General features: G+C 41.6%; 1 protein-coding gene across 1 annotated transcript in view; it reads left to right on the forward strand.

The window, feature by feature from the left end:
• Positions 1-913: 913 nt before the first annotated feature.
• Positions 914-25,869, forward strand: part of LOC127079632 (auxin transporter-like protein 5) — a 75,304-nt gene continuing 50,348 nt past the window's right edge. The window contains exons 1-5 of the mRNA XM_051020015.1: positions 914-1,022; positions 1,489-1,573; positions 1,842-2,025; positions 2,150-2,247; positions 2,902-3,059. Coding sequence (XP_050875972.1) covers positions 914-1,022; positions 1,489-1,573; positions 1,842-2,025; positions 2,150-2,247; positions 2,902-3,059 — 634 coding nt within the window. The remainder of the gene's footprint in view (positions 1,023-1,488; positions 1,574-1,841; positions 2,026-2,149; positions 2,248-2,901; positions 3,060-25,869) is intronic.

The raw sequence follows: 25,869 nt of genomic DNA on the forward strand, positions 1-25,869 counted from the left end.
GGTCTAATTAAAATTAAATTTAAGACTTCTATTTTCGTTCTCAGTTCTTTTTGTTTTCCCTCCTGCGATTAAACCCCTTCATCTCCTTCTTTCTTTCTCTATTCTCCTTCTAATATTAGGCCATATTATCACCTCCATATTATCTTCTCTTATTACCTCCACCGATGTTTATCTTTCCAATCAATCTACCACTACCATCGCCAAACCAACTGAGGAAAACCCTCTCGAAACCCTAGATACCACCTCACCAAACCCCTATCAGATTCAATCTCCAACGACAAAGATGCGAACAATAAGAAAACCAATGAAACACTTGTTGAAACCAAAATCGACGCTCCACTTTCCGATCTTTAAATTTAGATGTGTCGCGCAAAGCCGTATGGTATTTGCGTCCAGTTTTATGAGAAAGAGAAAAGTAATTCACGAGACGAAAGATATAATCTTGAGTTTAGGGTTTGTTTTGTTTCAGGATTGGTACTGAATTTAGGGTTTGTTTTGATCGCATATTTGGTACTACTTTTGTCTTACTTCTTCTGATGAAGTATGTAAGAATACTGATAGTTCTTGAGAAAAAGGAAGATCGTAAAGTGTAAGATATTAAAGGTGGTAAGGTATACTGTTACTTATACTAATATATTTTCTACATATGTTCATATTATGGCCATGTTTTGAAATGAAATATGATGCCATATCATTATAGTTTATGATAACAATATAACTATTTTTTGAACCATGTTTCTACATATGTTCATATTATGGGCATGTTCATTAATTATGATATCGACATATAGCTTTACAAGGAACGACACCTTTTTTTGTAGGAGTACTAATTGCTAATGCTTATGCCTTTTACAGTCTCTCTTTTTCAGAAGGATATGAAAAATTAGCCAGAGCAAGAAGAGAAGGCACACCCATGGACACTACAAATCCACCTTTGGCTGGTGCTGATGATTTTGATATGTTTGCTAATGATGATGAGTATGCAGCCACTGAACCATCTTCAGCTGAAAATACTGCACTTAGTGAACCACCATTAGATATGTAGATGTTTTTTGTTTTGAACGCAGATAATATGTCACTAACCTCTTAATGTTCTCCCTCCCTATTGTTATACTTCACATGTTCTGTCAACGCATAGCAAAATTGTATGCAACCAGCCAACACTTGGCATTTTTAACGTTGCTTATAAGCTACGAAGTTGAATAAACATCCTAGATCTAATACATGACTAAGTTGAAGAAACGTTGATTGAACATACAGTGGCGACGCTGGACTAAGATGTTAAACTCATTATACAACTTGTGAAGTTTTTTTCTCTTATAGAGCAAAAGATATGATGAATTACATTACAACCTTCAAGGAGGCCATAATCTGATATCTATAGAAGAACACATGTTGTTATCAGTGATATTAAAATTTTTTAGTAGAGAATACTTTTCTGTATCTATGAAATTAAGCTTATGTGTTGATTTTCTCTTTTTTTAGTAGGGAAACACTGGAGAAACGTCGGCTTGGCCTTTAACTGCATATTTCTTCTGTTTGGATCTGTTATCCAACTTATAGCTTGTGCAAGGTATCTATCCTTACTTTTTATTATTATTTGCTACATACACGAGACACGACACTAACACTGATACGTAGACATTGATAATAACTTACCTAAGACTTACACAATTTCAGCATTTGATAGACTTTTATTCTAAGGTCGGTGTTATGGAAATTAAATTACTTGTTGAAGCAAGTAAACAACACATCACATGCATCTATGTGATTCATTGGGTTTAAGTAATGAATATGAATATCATCTTAATGGATTAAGTAATGTTGTCTGTTTGTTTCAGCAATATATATTACATAAATGATAATCTGGACAAGAGGACTTGGACATACATATTCGGAGCATGTTGTGCAACCACTGTCTTTATTCCCTCATTTCACAACTACAGAATCTGGTCCTTTTTGGGTCTTGTTATGACCACTTACACTGCTTGGTATCTAACAATTGCTGCAATCCTTCACGGTCAGGTAATTAATTAATTCATATATAATTATCAGAATCTTAATTATGTACGATATTTTAAGAGTAACATTAGCAATGTTAATTAACTAATGACAAGGTTTTGGATTATATGTTGTTGTTATTATTTAGATGGAAGGAGTTAAGCACTCGGGTCCAAATAAAATGGTGCTATATTTTACTGGGGCCACAAACATTCTCTACACATTTGGGGGCCATGCCGTTACTGTGTAAGACAATCTCAGACATTTATTTAGATTCGTGTCCTTTACGTTTTCACCCCTCAGAGTAGTACTATAGTTGGTAGAGGTTAATTGATTAGTTAGTAATTAACTAAGTCATTAATTAAGATAGTACTATTAGAACAATATCAAAATAACAATTTGGACTTAAAAGTCATTTTGATTGTGACTCCACCTTAACTTCTATAGACATAATCTGAACATGGATCTAATCACATTACATATGTACTTCATTTTAATTCTCTCACTTTCTTTTTGAATATAAATTGTAATTCTATTTCGCATATGATGGAAAAAACAGTGACAAAATATTTACTGAAAAATATAGTAACTTTTTAACCCCAAAATACCCTTGTTAGGCGTGGGAGGCAAAAAGTGTCTCTTTTCTAGAGAATCCATGAGTTTTCTTTTAGCATTTAGCTAGAAAGCCAAGGTTCTTTCTTTCAAATGGTTTTATCATGCTTTTATGCTTTTATGCCTTTTATCATGAGGAAGACCCTCATACCCTCGTAGATACATGCATCCACCTTTTCACACTAAATAGTGATATTTATTTTCATGAGAACCATTATTCATGGTAGCTATAGTCTTAGAAAATGAAGGAAATTAATTAATGCTAATAAATAGTATTGATTGGTACAGGGAAATCATGCACGCTATGTGGAAGCCACAAAAGTTCAAAGCCATATATTTAATGGCTACCCTTTATGTTCTGACACTGACCCTTCCATCAGCAGCAGCAGTTTATTGGGCATTTGGTGACATGCTTCTAAATCACTCTAATGCTTTGATGAATTCAAGTGTGCATTTTATACAAAGGATCAAGTGGACGAAATCAAAGAGGAGTGGTGTCAATTCATGATAAAGCTCAATGTTTGTTCATAAATTTGTGTAATTAATGTGTACATTTGTAGTATATGTTATGACTTGTAAATGTGTACATAAATTTGTATATATTTTGATACATTTAAGGCAAAATTGGTTTGAATTGGTATATATATATATTTGTTAGCCAAAAATTGGTAGAAAAAAGGCCAAAATGGCATATATAAAATGTGATAATTGTCTGTCAAAATCTGGTTGAAAACAGGTAGAAATTCTGGTTTATAAACCTGGAAAAAATGTGGTTTAAAACAAAAGCTTCAAAAATTTTCGTATACCTTAGACAGCGCTTTTGTAAAAAGCGCTGTCTAAGGGGGGGATTAGAAAGCGCTTTAGGCAAAAGCGCTGTCTAAGGGGGGGGCTTAGACAGCGCTTTTTGAAAAGCGCTGTCTAAGGTATACCTAAAAAAATTAAAATAGGAGGGTCTTAGAAAGCGCTTTTGGCCAAAGCGCTGTCTAAGGGGGTGGGGCTTAGACAGCGCTTTTCAAAAGCGCTGTCTAAGGTATACCTAAAAAATTTAAAATAAGAGGGTCTTATAAAGCGCTTTTGGCCAAAGCGCTGTCTAAGGGGGGGGGGGCTTAGACAGCGCTTTTAAGATTTAAAAAAGCGCTGTCTAAACCTTTAGCAGCGGAGGTTTAGACAACGCTTTAAAGCGCTGTCTAAGGCTAAAAAAAGCGCTGTCTAAGGTCTTGTTTGTTGTAGTGGCGCATGCAAAAGGGTAATGAGGATAAGACCTCATAGCTCTTAACCTTGGACAAAGGAACCTGCATAAAGTAAACACAAAAACATTGCCTCCTATCGAGGTCTTCCAGCTAGGAAAGCAGTAAAATGCGGGAAAAATGTAAAAGTACCACACGGATAAAGATCCGAAGTAACAGCAATTAAAGGAACGATAAACCCTAAGATCCTTCCAAGCTAACATCATCAAAGAAAGTGGGTCAGTACAGATAATCGGAATGAACCTCCAGGGGGTATCCCACAAATAAAGTGGGAAACCACGCAAGTTATCCCTGCAAACGTCATGTGAGCCCTCACAAAAGAAACTCAACAAACAGGTTAGAGAAACAAAATAGGGTAACCAAGAGTTGCCCCTAAATCAAAATGTAACCACATGAATAATTCCATCAAAATTCACAAAAAGCTCACAAAAAGCAACCAAGGGTAGGAGGCCTAAACCTCTTGTCAAACACATGCATCAAAAGGGTATCAAATTCAACCATAATACCTCATACATTTAGAGCATTCAAATTAAAGGCATAAAGATGATGGATATAGGGTAAACCTGATTGGAGAGCTTGATTGAAATTGAGTTGCACCCGTGAGGTTTACAAAACAATCTTTAGGGTTTATGTGAGGCAGAAGTGATTCGGTGCAGTTCAGTTCCCTTTAGGGTTTGGAGGCTGCTCTGAACTCTGTTAGTTCTTCTCTCACTATCTTTTTCCTCAGGGTTTTGTTACAAGGAAACCTCAGAGTATTTTGCTCCTCTTCCTTTTTCTCAAGTGAAGCCTTGGTATTTATAGACTGAATTCCATGGCTTTGTGGGCTCAAATGAGAGAGACCCAAGTCCAAAAAAAATTGTTATATTTTATTTATTTATTTTTAACTTTTTTTTTTCTAGGAAAAATGAAGGGTAAATTTTGGGGTATTACAGCTGCCCCTATTCAATCAACTGGAGACCCGGAAAGAAGATGACAGCTGCTTTCGTACTTTCGAGGTATCAAGGGATTGAATACAATAAAAGCCCAAAAATTTGCACTGAAGTGAAGTGAAGTAACAATGTCTGTCAGAATCGGCAAAGAGGTGGTCTTGAAAGAAGAATCCGTCTGGTACGGTGAGAGTCAGTCTGTATATCGAAAAAGAATGTTAAACTGGATACCAAAAATAAATGGTAACACAGAAATAACCATGACCTGAATGCCACAAGTTGCATCGACCTGAACGTCGGAAACTTCTTCGATCTGAACATCGGAAAACTGGCCTGAATGCCACAAGTTGCATCGACCTGAACGTCGGAAACTTCTTCGATCTGAACATCGGAAAATTGGCCTGAATGCCACAAGTTGCATCGACCTGAACGTCGGAAACTTCTTCGATCTGAACATCGGAAAACTGGCCTGAATGCCACAAGTTGCATCGACCTGAACGTCGGAAACTTCTTCGATCTGAACATCGGAAAATTGACCTGAATGCCACAAGTTGCATCGACCTGAACGTCGGAAACTTCTTCGATCTGGACATCGGAAAACTGGCCTGAACGCCACTTCGGTCTGAATACCAGAAACTGGCCTGAACGCCACTTCGATCTGAATATCGGAAATTGGCCTGAACGCCACTTCGATCTGAATATCGGAAATTGGTCTGAACGCCACTTCGATCTGAATATCGGAAATTGTCCTGAACGCCACTTCGACCTGAATATCGGAAATTGGCCTGAATGCCACTTCGGTCTAAATACCGGAAACTGGCCTGAACGCCACTTCGATCTGAATACCGGAAAAACTTCATGCCTGTCAGCATCGGCAGAAATATGGAAAGAAAATAGAGGCGACGCATGGGCCAATGACACTTGCTGGGGATAACCAAGGTGGGTCATGAACAATCTTCAGTCTGAGTACTAGAAACAACTTCTAGCTTATCACTTGGGATACCGAGAATGTTTTATGCTTACATGCGTATGTTTGAATCTTTCAATGGCGTAATGCTCCATGAAAATGGAAATGCTACGCGATTTGGGAGGATGCAATGCAATATGATTCTACATGCAGGGATGCGAAATGCTGGGTAGAATGCCAAGCTAAGGCAAGGGGATCTACTGGGGAAATGATCACCATCCTTTGGGCCCTGGCAAGGCTGTTGGAGATGCACAGCGCAAAGAATTCTGTGGGGAAATGACCCGCCACACGGTGTTCTAGCAATGACGAAATACCGAGATTCTGACTGGGGAGAGAACGACACTGAACACCTGCTGTTGGGGAAAGCGATAATGGTTCTGGCAACCACGATCTGCGAGAGATGACTCAACAGGGGAAGCAAACACTGATACGGTACCGAGGTTCTGCTTCAAGGAAAGAAACCATGGATCTGGAATTGGGATTATCGATCTGGCCTCGAACTCTAAGGAGCAGCCACTTCTGCTGGGAAGATACAGTCTGGCACTGTCAACTCCGCTGGGGATATATAGTCTGGCACTGTCAACTCTACTGGGGAGTGTATGTCCTGAAACAAACGCTTGGGGAAGTACAGTGGTGAGAACCTGCTGGGGATTGAAGAATCCAACACTCTAATCAGCTCTGCAGGGATAAGACACCAGATTCGTCTGTTGGCGACTTCACTGGGGAAGATATTCACGATCATCTGCAGGGGATTTTAAGGAAATGCCCTGAGGGTATCTGTTCTGAATAGACGATCCAAAGCACTTAAAATTTACAACAATTTTAAATGTTTATTAAGCATGTACCTGTAAAGCCCTTATGTGTCATGATGCAATGTTTATCAAAAATTCGGACGTCATTTTTGCAAACAAAACAGTAAAATGAAAATGAAAACAGAGATATACTGAATAACATGATTTTATTGATTGAATGGCCTCTGAATAGGCATTTACATCAGGAAGCAATCCCTGGAAAGAGGTAATCGCACAAAAGATAAAAACAGAAATTAATCTAATGGCAATGTGAAATGGATTTCTATTGGGTTCCAATTCTGCTATGACTTGCTCGTCTTCAAGATCCTCCAGATGATCAGCCTTCTGAAAAGGTGATTGGACTGTTTCCTACCTTTCGAAAATTTCCAGTCATCGACATGAGATGAGATTCAGAACTAACTCAGAACGCAGTCATTCGCTTAATCCCTAACTTTTGCCTGGATCGCCCTTTTCGGGTTTTCAATCCACCGGGATACCCATTTTTGCCTAAGTTGCCTTTTCAGGTTTTCAACTTACCGGGTGTACGATCTTTTCATTTTTAATCCCTAATTTTTGCCCGAACCTTTTCATTTTCTTGATTCGTCGGGATGCCCATTTTTTGCCTGGACTATTCTTTTTACTGTCCAGCGGGTCTATTTTATGCGAAGTATTTTTTAACTGCGTCTGAGTTCACAGGGGAAGTGAAGTTTTCACCATCCATAGTTGCAAGCATTAAGGCCCCACCATCAAAAACCTTGGTGACAATATACGGTCCATCATAGTTAGGAGTCCACTTGCCCCTGTGATCTGTCTGAGGAGGAAGGATCCTTTTCAACACTAAATCTCCGACTTTGAAACAACGAGGACGCACTTTCTGATCAAAGGCTCTCTTCATCCGACTCTGATACAACTGCCCATGACAAATGGCTGCCATTCGCTTCTCTTCGATAAGACTCAACTCATTGAACCTTGTCCGAATCCATTCGGCTTCGTCTAACTTGACATCCAACAAGACTCTTAGAGAAGGAATCTCCACTTCAACAGGTAGGACTGCTTCCATACCATACACCAGGGAGTAAGGGGTTGCCCCGGTCGATGTACGTACTGAAGTGCGGTACCCATGCAAGGCGAAAGGTAGCATCTCATGCCAATCTCTGTACGTGACGACCATCTTCTGCACAATCTTCTTTATGTTCTTATTTGCCGCCTCAACAGCGTCGTTCATCTTAGGGCGGTAAGGGGAAGAATTGTGATGCTGAATGTTGAAGTTCTGACACAACTCCTTCATCATTTTGTTGTTGAGATTAGAACCATTATCAGTAATGATTCTTTCGGGAATCCCATAGCGACAAATGATTTCTTTCTTGATGAAACGGGCAACCACATGTCTGGTGACATTCGCGAACGACGCTGCCTCGACCCACTTGGTGAAATAGTCGATGGCAACAAGGATGAAGCGATGCCCATTGGAAGCAGTCAGTTCAATCTTTCCAATCATGTCAATACCCCACATAGAAAACGGCCACGGCGAAGACATCACATTCAGAGGATTCGGCGGTACATGCACCTTATCAGCATAAATCTGGCATTTATGACACTTCCGAGCATATTTGAAGCAATCTGACTCCATGGTCATCCAATAATAACCCGCTCTCAACAATTTCTTAGCCATTGCATGTCCGCCGGCATGAGTACCGAAGGAACCTTCATGAACTTCCTGCATTAACATGTCTGCCTCGTGTCTGTCCACGCATCTGAGCAAAACCATGTCGAAGTTCCTCTTATACAGCACATTATCTTTGTTCAAGAAGAAACTTCCTGCCAATCTTCTCAAAGTCTTTCTGTCGTTGTTGGATACCCCTGCAGGGTACTCTCGATTCTTCAGAAAGCACTTGATATCGTGATACCAAGGCTTGTCATCGACTACCAGTTCAGCAGCAAACACATATGTGGCCCTGTCAAGGCGCATCACATCGATCCTGGGAGCATGGTTCCAACGAATTACCTTGATCATGGAGGATAGAGTAGCAAGTGCGTCTGCCATCTGGTTCTCATCACGAGGTATATGATACAATTTTACTGTTGTGAAGAAAGTCAACAGTCTTCTCGTGTAATCTCTGTAGGGGACCAGAGTGGGTTGGAGAGTATTCCAATCACCATTTACTTGATTGATCACCAGAGCTGAATCTCCGAAGATGTCCAGAGTCTTGATTCTCAGATCAATGGCTTGCTCAATACCCAAAATACAGGCCTCGTACTCAGCTTCATTATTTGTGCACTCAAAAGTCAAACGAGCGGTGAAAGGTATGTGGGCACCTTTCGGAGTTGTAATGACAGCACCAATTCCACTTCCTCTGGCGTTGACAGCCCCATCAAACAACAAAGTCCACTTTTCGTCTGGATCAGGTACCTCTTCAACAACTGGCTCTTCACAGTCTTTCATCTTGAGGAACATGATGTCTTCATCTGGAAAATCAAACTTCATCGGCTCATAATCATCAATCGGCTGCTGAGCAAGATAGTCTGACAGAATACTCCCTTTGATGGCTTTCTGGGATGTATACTGGATATCATACTCTGTTAAAATCATCTGCCAACGGGCAACACGTCCGGTGAGAGCCGGCTTCTCAAAGATGTACTTCACTGGATCCATCTTAGAAATCAACAAGGTAGTATGGTTCAACATATACTGCCTCAGTCGGCGAGCAGCCCAGGCCAAAGCACAACAAGTTTTCTCAAGCTGCGAATATTTGACTTCACAGTCGGTAAACTTTTTGCTAAGGTAGTATATGGCATGCTCTTTTCGACCAGACTCGTCATGCTGTCCCAATACACACCCCATCGAGTTCTCAGTCACTGATAGGTACATTATCAGAGGTCTCCCAGGAACTGGAGGTATAAGGATTGGAGGTTTTTGTAGATACTCTTTTATCTTCTCGAAAGCCCTTTGACAATCTTCATTCCACTTGATAGCCTGATCTTTCTTCAGCAATTTGAAAATTGGCTCACACGTGGTTGTTAGGTGAGAGATGAACCTTGCAATGTAGTTCAACCTCCCTAAGAAACTACGGACTTGCTTCTCTGTTCTTTGCTCTGGCATTTCCTGTATCGCTTTTACTTTGTCGGGATCCACCTCAATCCCTTTTCCGCTAACGATAAAACCCAGCAATTTTCCCGATCTCACCCCGAAAGTGCACTTGTTCGGATTAAGTCTCAGTTTGAATTTCCTCAACCGTTCAAACAATTTCTGCAGATTCACCAAATGTTCTTCTTCTGTCTGAAATTTGGCAATCATATCGTCCACATAAACCTCGATTTCATGATGAATCATATCATGGAACAGAGTCACCATAGCTCGTTGATATGTTGCTCCGGCATTTTTCAGACCAAACGGCATCACCTTGTAGCAGAAGGTGCCCCATGGGGTTATGAAAGTTGTCTTTTCCATGTCCTCTGGTGCCATCTTGATTTGGTTATAGCCAAAAAAGCCATCCATGAAGGAGAATACCGAGAACTGAGCTGTATTATCCACCAAAACGTCGATGTGAGGTAATGGGAAATCATCTTTAGGGCTAGCTTTGTTCAGATCCCGGTAGTCGACACACATCCGTACCTTTCCATCCTTCTTAGGTACTGGGACGATGTTTGCAACCCATGGCGGATAATTGGTGACTGCTAGAAACCCTGCATCCAACTGCTTTTGCACTTCTTCCTTTATCTTGACAGCCATCTCTGGTCTTGTTCTTCTGAGCTTCTGCTTGACCGGAGGACAACCTTCTTTGAGAGGCAAGCGGTGTACCACGATGTCTGTGTCCAGCCCAGGCATGTCCTGATAAGACCAGGCGAAGATGTCAACGTATTCTTGCAGCAATTCAATCAGCCCTTTCTTCACATTGTCTTCTAAAGCAGCCCCTATCTTGATTTCTCTCTTGGCGTCCTCGGTGCCGAGATTAATCACTTCAACAGACTCTTGATGCGGTTGAATAACCCCTTCCTCTTGTTTTAATAACCTGGTAAGCTCTTCAGGGAGTTCACAGTCTTCATCACCCTCTTCTTCAGCTTGAAAGATTGGATTTTCAAAGTCGAAACGAGCCGTAGCAGAAACGTTATCAATAGGATCCGGTGATGTGCATCTGCATGAGTGATGGTATGTGCTTATGAGTATGAACAAGAAGTGAAAACTAAACAAAACATTGCCATTTTTTTTATTTTGAAAAACTGCAAAAATAGAAAGACAGGGAACGAAATATTTGAATGCAAAAAGACGTCTTTTATTTATGATAAAAAATGCAAGTGTCACATAGATGAGCCCTACAATGAGTCATTACGCCCTGGGCGGAACGTAAGACTTGGATATGCATGAATAAACAAAGAAAATTACTCCTTCAGAAAAGTGACTTGGATAATCTCTTCAGAAGATCAATTGTTGATGACTTCACCCGGGATCCTCGGACGCACCCAGTTGTCGATGTCACAATCACTATCCCCACCCTCTTTGTTGACTGCAGAGACTTGACCATACTGAATGATGCCAGCACTGGAGAAAGTGATCGGCCCCTGAAGTGTTGTAGAAGTCAAAACTGGCTGATACCCAATCCCGAACTTATCTTCTTTCACTGGTAATTCCAACAGCCGCCCCCAACCGGGAGCAACACCTGAATCCACCACGGCCCGTGCTTGCTTAAAGGATGAGATAGAGGCACCCGCTTTAACCTCTTCCACCGGAGTTGCATCCTTGATTTGAACTGACTCAAAAGCCTGACACAGAGTCTCATGAATTTCACCTTCTACTTCTACATACTTGAATGTAGACAGGTTACTGACCAGGATGTCCTCCTCACCACAGACGGTGATAATTCGTCCGTTGACCGGAAACTTAATCTTCTGATGTAGAGTTGAAGAGACTGCCCCAGCATTATGGATCCAAGGACGACCCAGCAGGCAACTGTAGGAAGGACTGATATCCATCACGTAGAAGACAGTGTTGAAGGTTTATGATCCAATCAGAATTGGCAATTCTACCTCTCCAAACACCGATCTCTTAGAACCATCGAAGGCTCTCACAATAAGATCTGAAGGTTTCAAGACCAAACCCTCTACTTCTAACTTCGACAGGGCTCTCTTGGGTAGCACATTGAGAGAGGAGCCTGTATCCACCAGAACATGCGATAGCACGGTGTCTCTGTATTCCATCGAGATGTGCAGAGCCTTGTTATGATTGCGTCCGGCTGGTGTCAAGTCAGAATCGGTGAAACCCAACCCGTTGCTTGCATGCACATTGGCGACGATCCCTTCTAGTTGGTTTACCGAGATTTCTTGAGGTACATATGCAGCATTAAGAACCTTCAGAAGTGACTCCCTGTGTGCCTCCGAACACAACAGGAGTGAGAGAATGGATATCTTGGACGGAGTCTGAATCAACTGATCGACTACCTTGTAGTCGCTTTTCTTTATGATTCTCAAAAGCTCATCAATCCTTTGTAAAAGTGGGCTCAGAACCATCCTGGGGTGCAGAGGTACCCTCATTCACGACTTGCTTGCCTTTGGTTTTCGCCACAGCATCAGCATTATCAGCTTGGGTAACCGGTGGTGAGAACAATCTACCACTCCTGGTGAATCGGCCGATTCCACTGACATTATCCACTGCGGGACCGTCAAGTTCAGGCTTCTGACCCTCTTCTACTTTCAGTGGCCGTTCCACCCTATGATCGTGCGTATACACGCTTCCCCCATAATGCCACGGAATGGCCCTTTCACTGGTGAAAGGTAAAGGACCAGGGGTTGTGATGGTCATAGTAGATCGTCGCACTGGTGGCACGGGTTGCGCTTCTGGCACACTGATCTGATTAGTTGGGTAGAAAATAGTGATAGTAGCAATATCACAGTCATACTCGGAAATCTCATTCATTGAAATGCAAGCATCCGAAACATCGGGATCAAGTTCAATTACATCAGGATCATCCACATTGGAAAAAATAAATGCATCATCATGGATTATAGAATCAGTAGGAACAGCATCTGCGAATTCATCAGTAGCATCTTCAAACCCTTCTTCCTCAACCCCTTCCACAAACTCTTGGACAGACAAATCTTCAACCTGGAGGATACCTTTGTCGAGCAAGGCCTGGATACCCTGCTGTAGCTTCAAACAACCTCCACTCTGAGTGGCACAATCCAAACAACCCTTCCCACAACCGGGGAAACATCGGCCTTCAGCAAGCATCCTTTGATATCCAACAATGGAGTCTTCAACTTCAACACATCCTTAATGGACTTGGCTTTTTCCTCTATCATGTTAACGTTCGCACCACCATGCTGGGGCATGGGATTGTTAACGACATTCGGAGCCGGTGCAAGGTCGATGGCCTTTGAATCTATGAGGTCTTGAACTACGTGCTTAAAAGCTTTGCAGTTCTCAATATTGTGGCCAGGTGCCCCAGAGTGGAAGCTACACCTAGCGTTGGCGTCGTAACCCACCGGAAGTCTACCAATAGGAGGAGCCAGAGTGCGCAGTTGCACAAGTTGTAGTTGTTGAAGACTAGAAAGCAACTGAGCGTACGGCATTGGAAGGGTGTCGAAACGCCGGTCCATCATCCTTTGCCTTTGTTGATAAGCGGGTCTGTTACCCGGTTGCTGCTGTTGTTGATACTGAGCTGGTTGACGTTGTGATTGTTGTTGTTGTAGTGGCGCTGCAGCTGGAATGGTCACAGCCGCAACATACGGTTGCTGATGATAATTCTGAAAGCTATTCCTCCGGTTATCCCTGTTCTGATAAGAAGATATGGCATTTGCATCCACTTCTCTCCTCTTCTGTCCCTGAATGAACGGCTTTTTCACCCCTGATGAGGATCCACCTCCACTCTGGCTCTCATAGGTCTTTAGGTAATTCTCCACCCTTTCTCCAGTAGAGACCACATCAGCAAAGTTGGAAGCATTGCACCCCACCAGACGCTCCAGATAAGGTCCAGGCAGCGTATTCATGAACATGTTGGCCATTTCCTTTTCCAACATAGGAGGCTGAACACGGGAAGCTGTATCCCTCCAGCGTTGAGCGTATTCCCTGAAGCACTCATTGCTTTTAAGAGACAGATTCTGAAGTTGAGTTCTGTCCGGAGCCATGTCTGCATTATACTGATACTGCTTGACGAAAGCCTCTGCCAAATCCCTCCAGCAACGGATGTGGGCTCTGTCTATCCTCATATACCATTCCAAGGATGCCCCAGCCAGGCTGTCCTGGAAGAAGTACATAAGTAGCTTCTCGTCATCAGAGTATGCAACCATTTTACGGAAATAGGCTTACACGTGAGTTTTGGGGCAAGAGCTGCCATGGTATTTGTCAAATATCGGGACCTTGAATTTCGGTGGCACTCTCACACCTGGGACCAGCCCCAAGTCAGCAACATCTACTCCCAGAAGATTCTGTCCTTCCACTGCTTTCAACCTCTCTTCCAATCTTCTAAACATGGGGTCCATGCCAAAGTCTTCCTGAAGCAAGGGAAACTGATCATCCTGACCATCCTGAATGGGTTGTTGATCTAGGTTGACATGCGGGATCGGGATAGGCCCCGGTCCATTGGGACCATTAGCCTCTCCAGCTGGAGGATCAGCCAACGTCTCCGGTTGAGTAATAGGGGGGTCCCTTTGTACCAACAATCTAAGCTCCTGCTGTCCTTGAGCCACTCCTTGAACCAAATCCATGAATTGATTCATGCGAATCTTCATCTCGGCGAGCTCTGCTTGTAGGCTCTCCATCGCTCTCTGTTGATTCCTTCGGGTACCGTATCGGTGAATGCCTGAGTCAGCTATCCTGCTAGTGGGACACCAAACAATATGAGAACACTGCAGCGGTACCTGTTATGCAAGATATGAAAATGAATATGTAAATGCAATGCCATGTTTATCAAATCCAAAAGGTATTCTACCCCCTTGATTCCAGTCTCACATCAGGCGAATAGTGCAAGAAGACTGAGTCATGGATAAACTTCTGAGATCAAGATGCAACAAAGGGAAACCAACATACAAATGAGTTCCAGGAAAGGGGCCTTAGCCAAAAGTACATCAAAAGAGGATCCCCACAACAAGCCTGTGGATTATCACTACACAACAACAAAACAAAAAGTAAAGGGAGGAACATAAACCAGGGATCAGCCTCCTGTATAACCCCCATAAGGACTGCTCCTCACTTCATCCAGTAATGCCATTGTGTCGGGATGATCTGGAGATTCTGTCAAATGCCGGATAAGCAGATTCCTCTTGTGAATGATCCCATCCAGTTCGTTGATGTGCTCTCTGTAGTAATTCCCATCATCTTCTCCGAATACCTCTTCAAGTCTGGATTTCTTCAAACCTGCCAACACCTTGAGTTCTTCAATCTGTCCTCGAGCCTCATGGAGTTGATCTGTGATGTAGCCATTAGTAGAACGGGCGCACAGAAGCTCATTGTTTTTCCCCTTCAGCAAAGTCGTCAATTTCTCTATCTGACCAGTCAGTTCGGCTACTGTCTCCTCCTCCTTTGCCTTCCGAGAAGTTGAAAATGCATCCCATTGCTCCTGCCACCCAGCTAATTTACCATGAGCATCTACTAACTGTTGCTTAACTCGCCTCAACTCAGAACTGGATGATCTCAAGGCTTCGTTTGTCTTCCTGAAGAAGTCCGCCTCCACAACAAATCTCCTCTCTGCTTCCTTTTGCACTCTGACGGCTTCCCCCTTCTGATATTCTGCCTCCTGGAATTGATGCAGACAGTCTTGCAACTTCTCACTTAACTCTGAGTTCTTGGTTTGAAGTCCCTCCATGGCACTCTTCAACTTGTCGTACTCCTCTCGGCTCACCATTGTTGACTGCTCAGGAGTAGGTGGATACAAAGGTTCTTCAATAGGGAACGGCAGACCAAACTCTTCGACTCTTCCTTGAAGCCACTCTTCATACCGAGGGTAAGTTCTACAATCTCCTTTTCCAAGGACGGTTCTTCCTCTCTTGATCACCTTGAGCCAGGCCTCAGCTGCCTTACGGGATACCGTCAAATCAGGCGAAGAATGGAAAAACAGGGATTCTTCCACATCCTTTTCCAAAGGCGGAGTTCTTAAAGCATATCCAAACTGTCTAACTGCTAGAGAAGGATTATATTTGATTCCTCCTCTTCTTCCTACCAACGGAACATTTGGGAAGTTCCCACAACTATGAATAATATCTGCCCGAAGCAAGCTCCGGTCGGACCACCAAGAAATATCTTCAGCTCTCAACCCCATCAATCTCTTCGACCAACTCAACGAGTCCTTGACATTAACGAAGACTCCTGATTTGGGTAGGTGAGAACTGAACCACCTATAAAACAAAGGCACACAACAATTCAACAATCCCCCTTTTCTATTTTCATTCCTGTGGTGCACTGAATGAAAGAAATCTCCTAGCAAGGTCGGCACTGGATTTCTCAACACGAAGAGGCGTATTACGTCCCTGTCCACAAATTTGGCGACATTAGGGAACAAGACAATCCCATACACGCAAAGAGCCAACACAGCATTGAAACCCCTCTGGTTACCGTCTTCCAGCTTCTTCTTTGCTTCTCCCAGTAAGAAACTCGGATGAAAACCAGTAACTTCTCCCTTCTGACACATATTAGCCTTCCAGACTGATTCCTCCAAATATGTGGCTGAAGCAACCATGCTGAGATCGGGCAGAAACTCAGAACTGTAGAACAATAACTGTGACCTGATAGGAACTCTGAGAAAACTGGCAATCTCCTCCAGAGTAGGGACCAAAATATAATCCGGGAATGTGAAACACCTCAATGGAGGGTCATAGAACTGTAGCAGTGTGAATAGGGCGTCATGTTGATCTTTAGAAAGAACCGTGACGAAACTTAGAATCAGACCGTAATCCTCTCGGAATCCTTCTAGAGAACCAGGATCCATTAACTGCATCAACTGTTGGATGGGCTCCAGACAGACCATCGGAAACTTGTAGGCGACAAGTCTTTTTCTGCCAATATCCATCTTAAGAGAACCAGAAAAACTCCGACTGGAATCAAGAAGAAGATGTAAACCCCCTTGAAATGGATAAACATGTGTTAAATGATATGAATGCAAATGATGTGATGATGTGAATGCAATGCAGTGGCATGTCAATCAGGATTGCTGTATCTGCTTGAACATCTGTCGGGTTACACTGTCTGAAGAGAAAACCACTGAGGAATATAATACAAGATCAAAGCTCTGCTCCAGAAAACCGGGTTGGTTGGAGGTTAAGGTTTCCTGAATTTAGCCCGCCCCTCACTGGTAGGTTCTAAGAACAGAAGTTCGTCAACTTCAGCCCTTCAGTCGTGAATAATACATTTACCACTGAAGGTTTGGCATTATTACGGGATAAAAGACCTCCACTGACTCCCCTCAACAGGACATCCTAAAGCAAGTTCCCAGTCTCGGGGTCCTCGGATTGATCAGCGAGAATGCGCCCACCAGAGCTAACATAATCACGTCTCAGAGGAGAGGCCTCGACTGAGTTCTCGGGAAATGGTCACCAGAGTCGACGATTTCTAAAGGAACATCATGTCGTTACGGAACATCCGTAGGACATAATATATCCAAGAGAAACCTCGTTTGGGTGTGGTTCTTCACGAACGACTTAACATAGCAACATGCCACACAAGCCTCATGATCATCCACTCTAAAACCTGTGTGTACACTCAAGCCTGGGTAATGGGCTTATCTCTCGTAGAACATCCCATCCCAACAAACAAACAACAGCTCCAACAGATACAGCAGATGAATGCAAGCAAGTAAGTAAATAAATGTACAAAAGCATGAACACCCAATAAACAAGAAAATCACACAAGCTAGGAGGGACTCGCTTAGGGAAGATGGACCAGCAAGAGGTCAACTTCTTGGTCCCCAGCAGAGTCGCCAGCTGTCGCAACCTGAAAAATACAGTGCGCGAAAAAAACAACCGGCGAAAGAAAAAGACAGAAGAGTCGCCACCGTGCGTTATTCATCCCAAAGGAGGGAAAGGAAACGCTCGAAGTAAACCTGGAAAAGGAAAGGACAAGACGGGGTCTCGCAACCAAATCTTGGGTTCGGGAGTCGGTTATGCGAAGGGAAGGTATTAGCACCCCTACGCATCCATAGTACTCTACGGGATCCACTTTTGTGGTTTTTGTCTAAAGGGTATGGGTTTACCTAATGTGTTTATTTACTAAAAAGGTTAAGAGAAATGACTCGCGCGGATGTCGCATCCACTGCATACGTATCTCATCTGAATATGAGAATCAGAGTCTTCGTAGCTCGGCTGACCTATGGGTTGGGGGATGTGTGCTCGCTAAGACATCGCGTCTTATGCCTACGTATCTCATCTGGAATGAGAATCAGAGCAAGTCGTAGTTCGGCTAACTACGGGGTTATGGAGTGGGTTTTGGATGAACGACGTTACTACGCAATCTACCGGATGCTCGACCTTTGGAGACTTACTCACCTGTAGTAGAAGGAGTAAACGTGTGTTATGGAGAAGAAAAATCAATGAAGGGTTTGTTTGCATTGTAGGAACGCGCATGCAAAAGGGTAATGAGGATAAGACCTCATAGCTCTTAACCCTGGACAAAGGAACCTGCATAAAGTAAACACAAAAACATTGCCTCCTATCGAGGTCTTCCAGCTAGGAAAGCAGTAAAATGCGGGAAAAATGTAAAAGTACCACACGGATAAAGATCCGAAGTAACAGCAATTAAAGGAACGATAAACCCTGAGATCCTTCCAAGCTAACATCATCAAAGAAAGTGGGTCAGTACAGATAATCGGAATGAACCTCCAGGGGGTATCCCACAAATAAAGTGGGAAACCACGCAAGTTATCCCTGCAAACGTCATGTGAGCCCTCACAAAAAAAACTCAACAAACAGGTTAGAGAAACAAAATAGGGTAACCAAGAGTTGCCCCTAAATCAAAATGTAACCACATGAATAATTCCATCAAAATTCACAAAAAGCTCACAAAAAGCAACCAAGGGTAGGAGGCCTAAACCTCTTGTCAAACACATGCATCAAAAGGGTATCAAATTCAACCATAATACCTCATACATTTAGAGCATTCAAATTAAAGGCATAAAGATGATGGATATAGGGTAAACCTGATTGGAGAGCTTGATTGAAATTGAGTTGCACCCGTGAGGTTTACAAAACAATCTTTAGGGTTTATGTGAGGCAGAAGTGATTCGGTGCAGTTCAGTTCCCTTTAGGGTTTGGAGGCTGCTCTGAACTCTGTTAGTTCTTCTCTCACTATCTTTTTCCTCAGGGTTTTGTTACAAGGAAACCTCAGAGTATTTTGCTCCTCTTCCTTTTTCTCAATTGAAGCCTTGGTATTTATAGACTGAATTCCATGGCTTTGTGGGCTCAAATGAGAGAGACCCAAGTCCAAAAAAATTTGTTATATTTTATTTATTTATTTTTAACTTTTTTTTTTTTTTTCGTTTTGTTTTTTTTTATTTCTTTTTCGTTTTTTTTTTCCAGGAAAAATGAAGGGTAAATTTTGGGGTATTACACGGAGTAGCAAAGGAGTTAACACGGTTTAGCAACTCGTGAAACTGATTTGTCATACCATTCATGTATCCTAGAAATTCGTGTCTCATGTTAGCGAACTCTTCTCTGAGGGCGTCTTGTTCTGACATTAAAGCTTCAATGGCAGTGTTATAATCAGTTCCGGGCATATGATGTCTAAGGTCGGGTATTGCCGATTCTTCGGTCTGAACAGGTTGAGGAGGAGGGTCAATATCATAATAACCAGATGGTGTCTGAGGGTCTGATTCAGCATAAGGAATCTGGTCATCACAAATCTCATAGTCCTGGATGGATTCAGTGGATCTAGTAGGAGAGGGGGTTTCGTTCAGATTGTAGAGCCAGTTATTGCGGTTATGAACACTAGTCCTAGGATCGGGCATGGTGAATAGGCAAAGAACTTGGTTATTAATTATAAGCTCAAACTCGTCAGATCCTAGGTTTGCTATAAACATAGTGTTGAAGAGGAAGGGTATACTCATAGTAGTAATGCCACAAAAAGGGCTTAAGTCAAGCATAGGCTGACGTAATCCGATAGCATTACCAATCATGGTTATCAAACTGCCTATTCGAATTGGTGCTCGTTCGTCTTGGATAAGGTGGTCTAAATTTGCAAGCATAAAAGTGGCACCGTTTACCTGACGGTTCTGGGAAGCACAAAATATGATGAAGAGTTCATCACGTGAAACTGTGGTACTGTTTGGCTTCTTCCCAAATAAGGTGTGGGTCAGGATCTTATGGAAATAACGAAAGGTCGGGTTATGTATGTTTCCAGAGAGAAACTCATGTTCCTCGGGATCGTCATTTCCAGTCAAGTTACCCCAAAAGTGTTCAAGTTCTCTATATTTGAAAAGTTCTTCTTGGCTCACTGTGAATGTGTCGAAGGATGTAGGGAAACCTAAAAGGTTGGTAAATTCTTGAATATTAAATTGGTACTCCATGTTAAACATTCTGAACTGGATAAAACCTCTGCTTATTCCTTTTCCATGGCTGGGTAGATAGATCAGGGAGCTAAGGAATTCTAATGTTAGTCTCCGGTAAGTGACAAATTGTCTACGGACAGGAGCGGTTTCCCACCCAATCTGATTCAACAAATACAAGACACTCTCTCTTAGTCCCAGGGCATTCATTGCCCAATCATCAGCATACAAACTAGGTAGCATCTCTCTCGTGGCTAGTTCCTCAAACTTTTGTTTCTGAGCTGTTCCTCTGAATTTGATACCCATACGATCAATTTGTCCCATCAGGTTAGTGTTAGCTAGAGAAAAGAAAAACAATAGTTTTAGTCAGGATTTGGCCAAATGCCGAAAGAAGAAGAGAAAAGTTTTTAATAAATTAAAATAAATTAAGAAAGAATACTAAATAAAAATTAAAAGAATAATTAAGGAAGAAATAGAAAATAATATAAATATTTGTGGGTTGTCTCCCACTAAGCGCTTTGTTTAATGTCGCAAGCTCGACATAAAAACTATCAATTATAATCTATAGGTTCTGGAGGCATTTCGTCTAAGTGTAAGACTTGCGAATCTTCATTGTTTTCTGCATAGTGATAATGTTTTAGACGTTGCCCGTTTACGGTAAATGGTTCCATAGATTTGCCTTTAATTTCTACTGCTCCACTGGGAAAAACATTGGTGATTTGAAAAGGACCTGACCATCTAGATCGTAGTTTTCCCGGGAATAACTTTAGCCTGGAGTTAAATAAAAGGACTGTATCGCCTTGTTTGAAGATTTTCCTTGATATGCGCTTGTCATGCCATTGTTTTGTTCTTTCTTTGTAGATTCTGGCATTTTCGTAAGCGTCTCTTCTGAGTTCCTCTAATTCGCTTATATCAACGATTCTCTTTTCGCCGGCGGCTTTATAGTTTAAATTTAGATTTTTAATAGCCCAATAGGCTTTATGTTCTAATTCTACCGGGAGGTGACAGGATTTTCCATAAATGAGCTTAAATGGGGTTGTCCCTATGGGAGTTTTGTAAGCAGTTCGGTAAGCCCATAAAGCTTCTGGTAATTTCAATGACCAGTCTTTCCTTGAAGTGGCGACTGTTTTCTCAAGTATCTGTTTGATTTCTCTGTTAGACACTTCCACTTGCCCACTGGTTTGAGGGTGGTAAGGTGTCGCTACTCTATGTCTTACGCCATACTTAAGCAGTAGTTTTTCGAGTACCTTGGATATGAAATGCAATCCACCATCACTGACTACTATTCTTGGAACACCAAACCTTGGAAATATTATATTCTTAAAGAGTCTAGTTACTACTCGTGTGTCGTTTGTTGGAGAAGCTATAGCTTCAATCCATTTCGATACGTAGTCAACTGCCACGAGTATGTATTTGTTACCGAAAGAGGATGGAAATGGTCCCATGAAGTCTATTCCCCACACGTCGAAAATCTCTACTTCCAAAACGCCCTTTTGTGGCATCTCGTCACGTCTAGATATGTTTCCTGTGCGTTGACATCTGTCACATTTCTTAATAGCTGCATGTACATCCTTCCATATACTTGGCCAATAAAAACCGGCTTGTAGGATTTTAGAGCAGGTCTTGGATGTACTTGCATGTCCGCCATAAGGAGCGGAGTGATAGTGTTGGATTATATTTTCTACCTCTTCCTCGGGTATACACCGACGGAAAATACCATCGGGGCCTCTTTTAAAAAGTAAGGGGTCATCCCAGTAATAGTGTTTTATGTCATAGAAGAATCGTTTCTTCTGCTGGTAGGATAAGGTAGGTGGAACTATTCCGGCAGCTAAATAATTGACGATGTCAGCGTACCACGGTGTAACACATATAGCTAAGGTGGTTTCTACCTGTTTATCAGCGTTATTTTCTTCCAAAGTAGCTATAAGTTTATCGTACGAGAAATCATCGTTGATTGATGTTCTTTCCGGTTCAAGGTTCTCAAGTCTAGAGAGGTGATCTGCTACTACGTTTTCAGTTCCTTTCTTGTCTTTGATTTCCAAATTGAACTCTTGTAGCAACAGGATCCACCTTAGGAGTCTAGGTTTAGCATCCTTTTTTGTTAAGAGGTATTTGATAGCAGCGTGGTCAGTGTAGATGATTATTTTGGCTCCGACCAAGTGATCGCGACTTTATGAGTCGAGAATGGGATACAAACTGCAAGTGCACAGTTCTATCGCGTAGTTTTAAAAGATATCGATCCCACAGGGACTTATGAATCGATATACCGTTATCTAAGGTTACTACGTAAAGCTAAGGTGAAAAATGTTTGATTGTTTGGGGAAAGACTAAAGGCTAAACTAAGATCTAGCTTAAATATTAATAAAACGGATATCGGTATGTAGTTCGTCAAAACTAGGGAATCAAGTCTTTGTCGGTTTCTTGGTTTTAAAATAAATCGTTTCGGTTAACTTTATTGGTTAAAGGTTTTATCTCAAACTCTCGCTCTGTTGAATAAACCATGATTTTATATTAATGTAGCTGTCACTTATGATTAAGTCAAAAACCACTTTTTGAAAGCAATAAAGTTGCAGAAACTCTTCTTAAGAAAATACTGACCGTTTTAAACACCCTTATCTCAAACTCTCGCTCTGTTGACTTAGGTTATATAATTAAATCCAAATGCTTAACTCTCGTCCTCACATTCAATCTTTAAAAATACTTTTTGGAAAATGTCAGAATTTAATTAACTCTAAAACTTGCTCTCGCCCTGATCTAGAATTAATGCCTAACTTACACTGTCCAGTTAAAACCTCAAACTCTCGCTCTATTGATTTTAACTTCTTTATGTCCTTTACTTTTGTAAAAAATCTTGTTATTAAACCTGTAGGTTGAGACCGTAAAAAGATTGATTTTAGTTTTAAGTTTAAATAGACCGACTCAGTCTTGATCCCTTATTCTGCTTACTTTACATACCGATATCTAGGCGAATTAGCTAGACATGCTAAACGAACCAGAATACATATCATGCATAAACAGACTCATTCCAGGCAGATAATATAAATAAATAATAAAACAAAACATTAAATAATGATTAAAGAACCTGAATGCGTAATACAATAGTCTTGAACACTCCACCACAAGCTGGTAGGATTTGTTCTTGGATTCTTCAATTAAACAATAAATTAAACCAAGGAAATAAAACTAGAATCTAACGTAAGGTTAGATCCGATAAAAAGTTACACAATAGTTTCCGGTGTAGAAACTATTATGCGAAAAATATCTAAATGCTAAAAAGGGAAAGGTAAATTGCAAGGGAAAAAAACGTAGAACTTGCAAAAGAAATAAATAAATAAACAATGTTAAGTTGCTGGAAAAGAAAATTGCAGAAGCGAAAAAAGAAAGAAAATTGGAAAAGCTTCGGCAGTGTGAGCGTGGAAAAACCGAGGAACCCTTTTAGGTCTTTGAAGTAGCTATTTATATTGGTGTTGGTAACTGCTTTTCGTTTCCCAAGCGTCTTCAACGTGGCTAAATGCATGGCGTGGATATAGGACACAAACTCCTCAACAAACTCCTCAACGTCTCTTCCAGTCTTCTGAGGGCGTTACTTGCGCCAAAAAGATAGTGGAATGGTGTGACGCTCGTCACACCATGTGTGACGTCCGTCACAAGGCTGCTTTGCGTGACGCTCGTCACGCATCTTGTGACGTCCGTCACAGGTAGTGCCTTTATGTTTTGCGCTTTGGGCTGGGCTTTGGCATTTGGTTCTTTTTCTCTCCTTTTTGCACCTCCTTTTCTTCCATTTTCACTTGTTCTTCAAAATAGACTACCTGAGACAAATAGGAAGAAAATACCACGTAATATCTCATAAAATGCAGTAAACCGAAATAAATAGTCATAGAATTTAATGGAATTAAGTCCTAAAATATGATATAATTTCGTGTTATCAAACTCCCCCATACTTAGATCTTTGCTTGTCCTCAAGCAAAATTCAGTATAGAAATCGTTTTCAAAAATTTTGCCAGGTGAAGTTTCAAAACACACATCAATTCGTAATAGGTTGCAGGTGGATTTTGTTTAGAAGCAACTTGAGTTCAATCTTGACATCAACAACTACCGTTACAACTTAGATAACCCTAGCTTATGCAAATCAGTTCAAGTAATGCCATTATAGCTATCCCAGTTCCTTTACTTTTATTTCACCCGCTTTCATTCTGGCGAAATCACATTAAGCCCTTTATCTTTTCGCGCACATAGTGGAGTAACCGGTTAGTGATTCTGATCCCCTTTTAGCTAGAAGTTCTGGTACATAAGTCGGATAACTTCGTTATTCAGTCCATTGCAAATTGTGGGGGATCGAACCGTAGTCCGCCCTACCGAGTTCAGTACCAGATACCTACTGAACCAACTCATAATGGATCTTTCATATTGTGTTTTTGCATGATCTGCAACCTTTAGATTAAATGATCTGGTAAGGATCACCTAATTTAATCAGTGCATTTCCTGATATATTCATATATTTTATGTTACTTTGGGGATCATTCACTTATATTCATCGGCTCTCCACGTAGTTTGCTATTAAGATGGTGCTGACTTCTCGTATAAACTACTCGGGGTTATTATAAAACTAAAAGTTCAAGGGATTGGTATAAGAGGTACTTATCCTGATCTAACATGTTGAGGTTCTCAGAGCGTTGTTATGGTAATGATTTTTGTCTTAATTTCACTCGAGTTTTATAAAGTAAGCAACTTTTGTACTTATTGGGTGTGTTAAATTTTTGTTATGGCTCATGAAAATTTTTGAGGGGATAGATAATAGAAATTTTCACACTCGGGACTTAACTTAAAAATTTATATAAATTTTTTTTTTTTTTTTTTTTTTTTTTATTATTATTATTATTAATAATAGAGGGAAATAACATTAAAAGGAAAGGTACATACTTGAAAAATGGAAATAGGAAGAACAAGTTTTCCCCCCCATACTTAAATTAAACATTGTCCCCAATGTTTTATGGGAATGAAATACACTATGGAAAGGAAAAAGAAACTACAACTAAGGTTGTCTTCCGCCTCTGGTTCTTGGACCTGGTGATCTCGGACGTAAGTCTAAGTTGTCGAACCTGCTGAACAACTCAGTAAACCGCTGGTCGGTTATGGCATTCCTAGCATCCTGTTGCTGTTGCTTTTGACGCATCATCTGCAGCATTTCGACATTCTGTGCCTGCATACCATCGATAGCATCCATAATGTCGTCGTTGGTTGCAGGCCTTCTTCGTCGACGACGTTGGGAGGATGGGCCAGTTGCATTATTGGAAGGGTTGAGCGGGACTGACTGTTGCGTAGGCGGATGATCACCTTGTTCCATTGCTTCAAACTCATCTGTTTGTGGGTTTGTTTGTAAAGGCTCGGTGGTTTCAGGAGCGTTTAGATCATAGAGGTGGCGGTCGGGGTTTGTGACATCAGTTAGGGCGATATTTGGTAGAACAACACTTGGGACTGCCTGGTTGTTCACCATAAGATAATATCCTCCGCCTACTCTGTTCTTAATCAGGCGGCTGGAGCGACAATAGCTGATATCCATAGATAGGGGAGGTAGGGATTCTAAAGTTTGGAGTTTATCCCCTAGGTTTAGGCCAAGTGCTATGGTGGTGATTAATCCACCAATTATAAAAGGTTGCCGGCCTCTAGCACATAAGGTGCGGATATGATGAAATAGAAAGGAGGCGGCGTTTACCTGAGTATCCGGTTCGAAGACGCATTGGAGGAAAAATAGCTCCTTTGAGTTGACCTTGCTGTTGTTTGGCCTTCCAAAAACTGTGTTTTGCAGGATGCGGATAAAGTACCGGATAGTGGGGTTATGTATATGGGAGAGAAGGAGCTCTTCCC

This window comes from Lathyrus oleraceus, chromosome 5 (genome assembly GCF_024323335.1).
Source record: "Lathyrus oleraceus cultivar Zhongwan6 chromosome 5, CAAS_Psat_ZW6_1.0, whole genome shotgun sequence".
NCBI classification, from domain to species: Eukaryota; Viridiplantae; Streptophyta; class Magnoliopsida; order Fabales; family Fabaceae; genus Lathyrus; species Lathyrus oleraceus.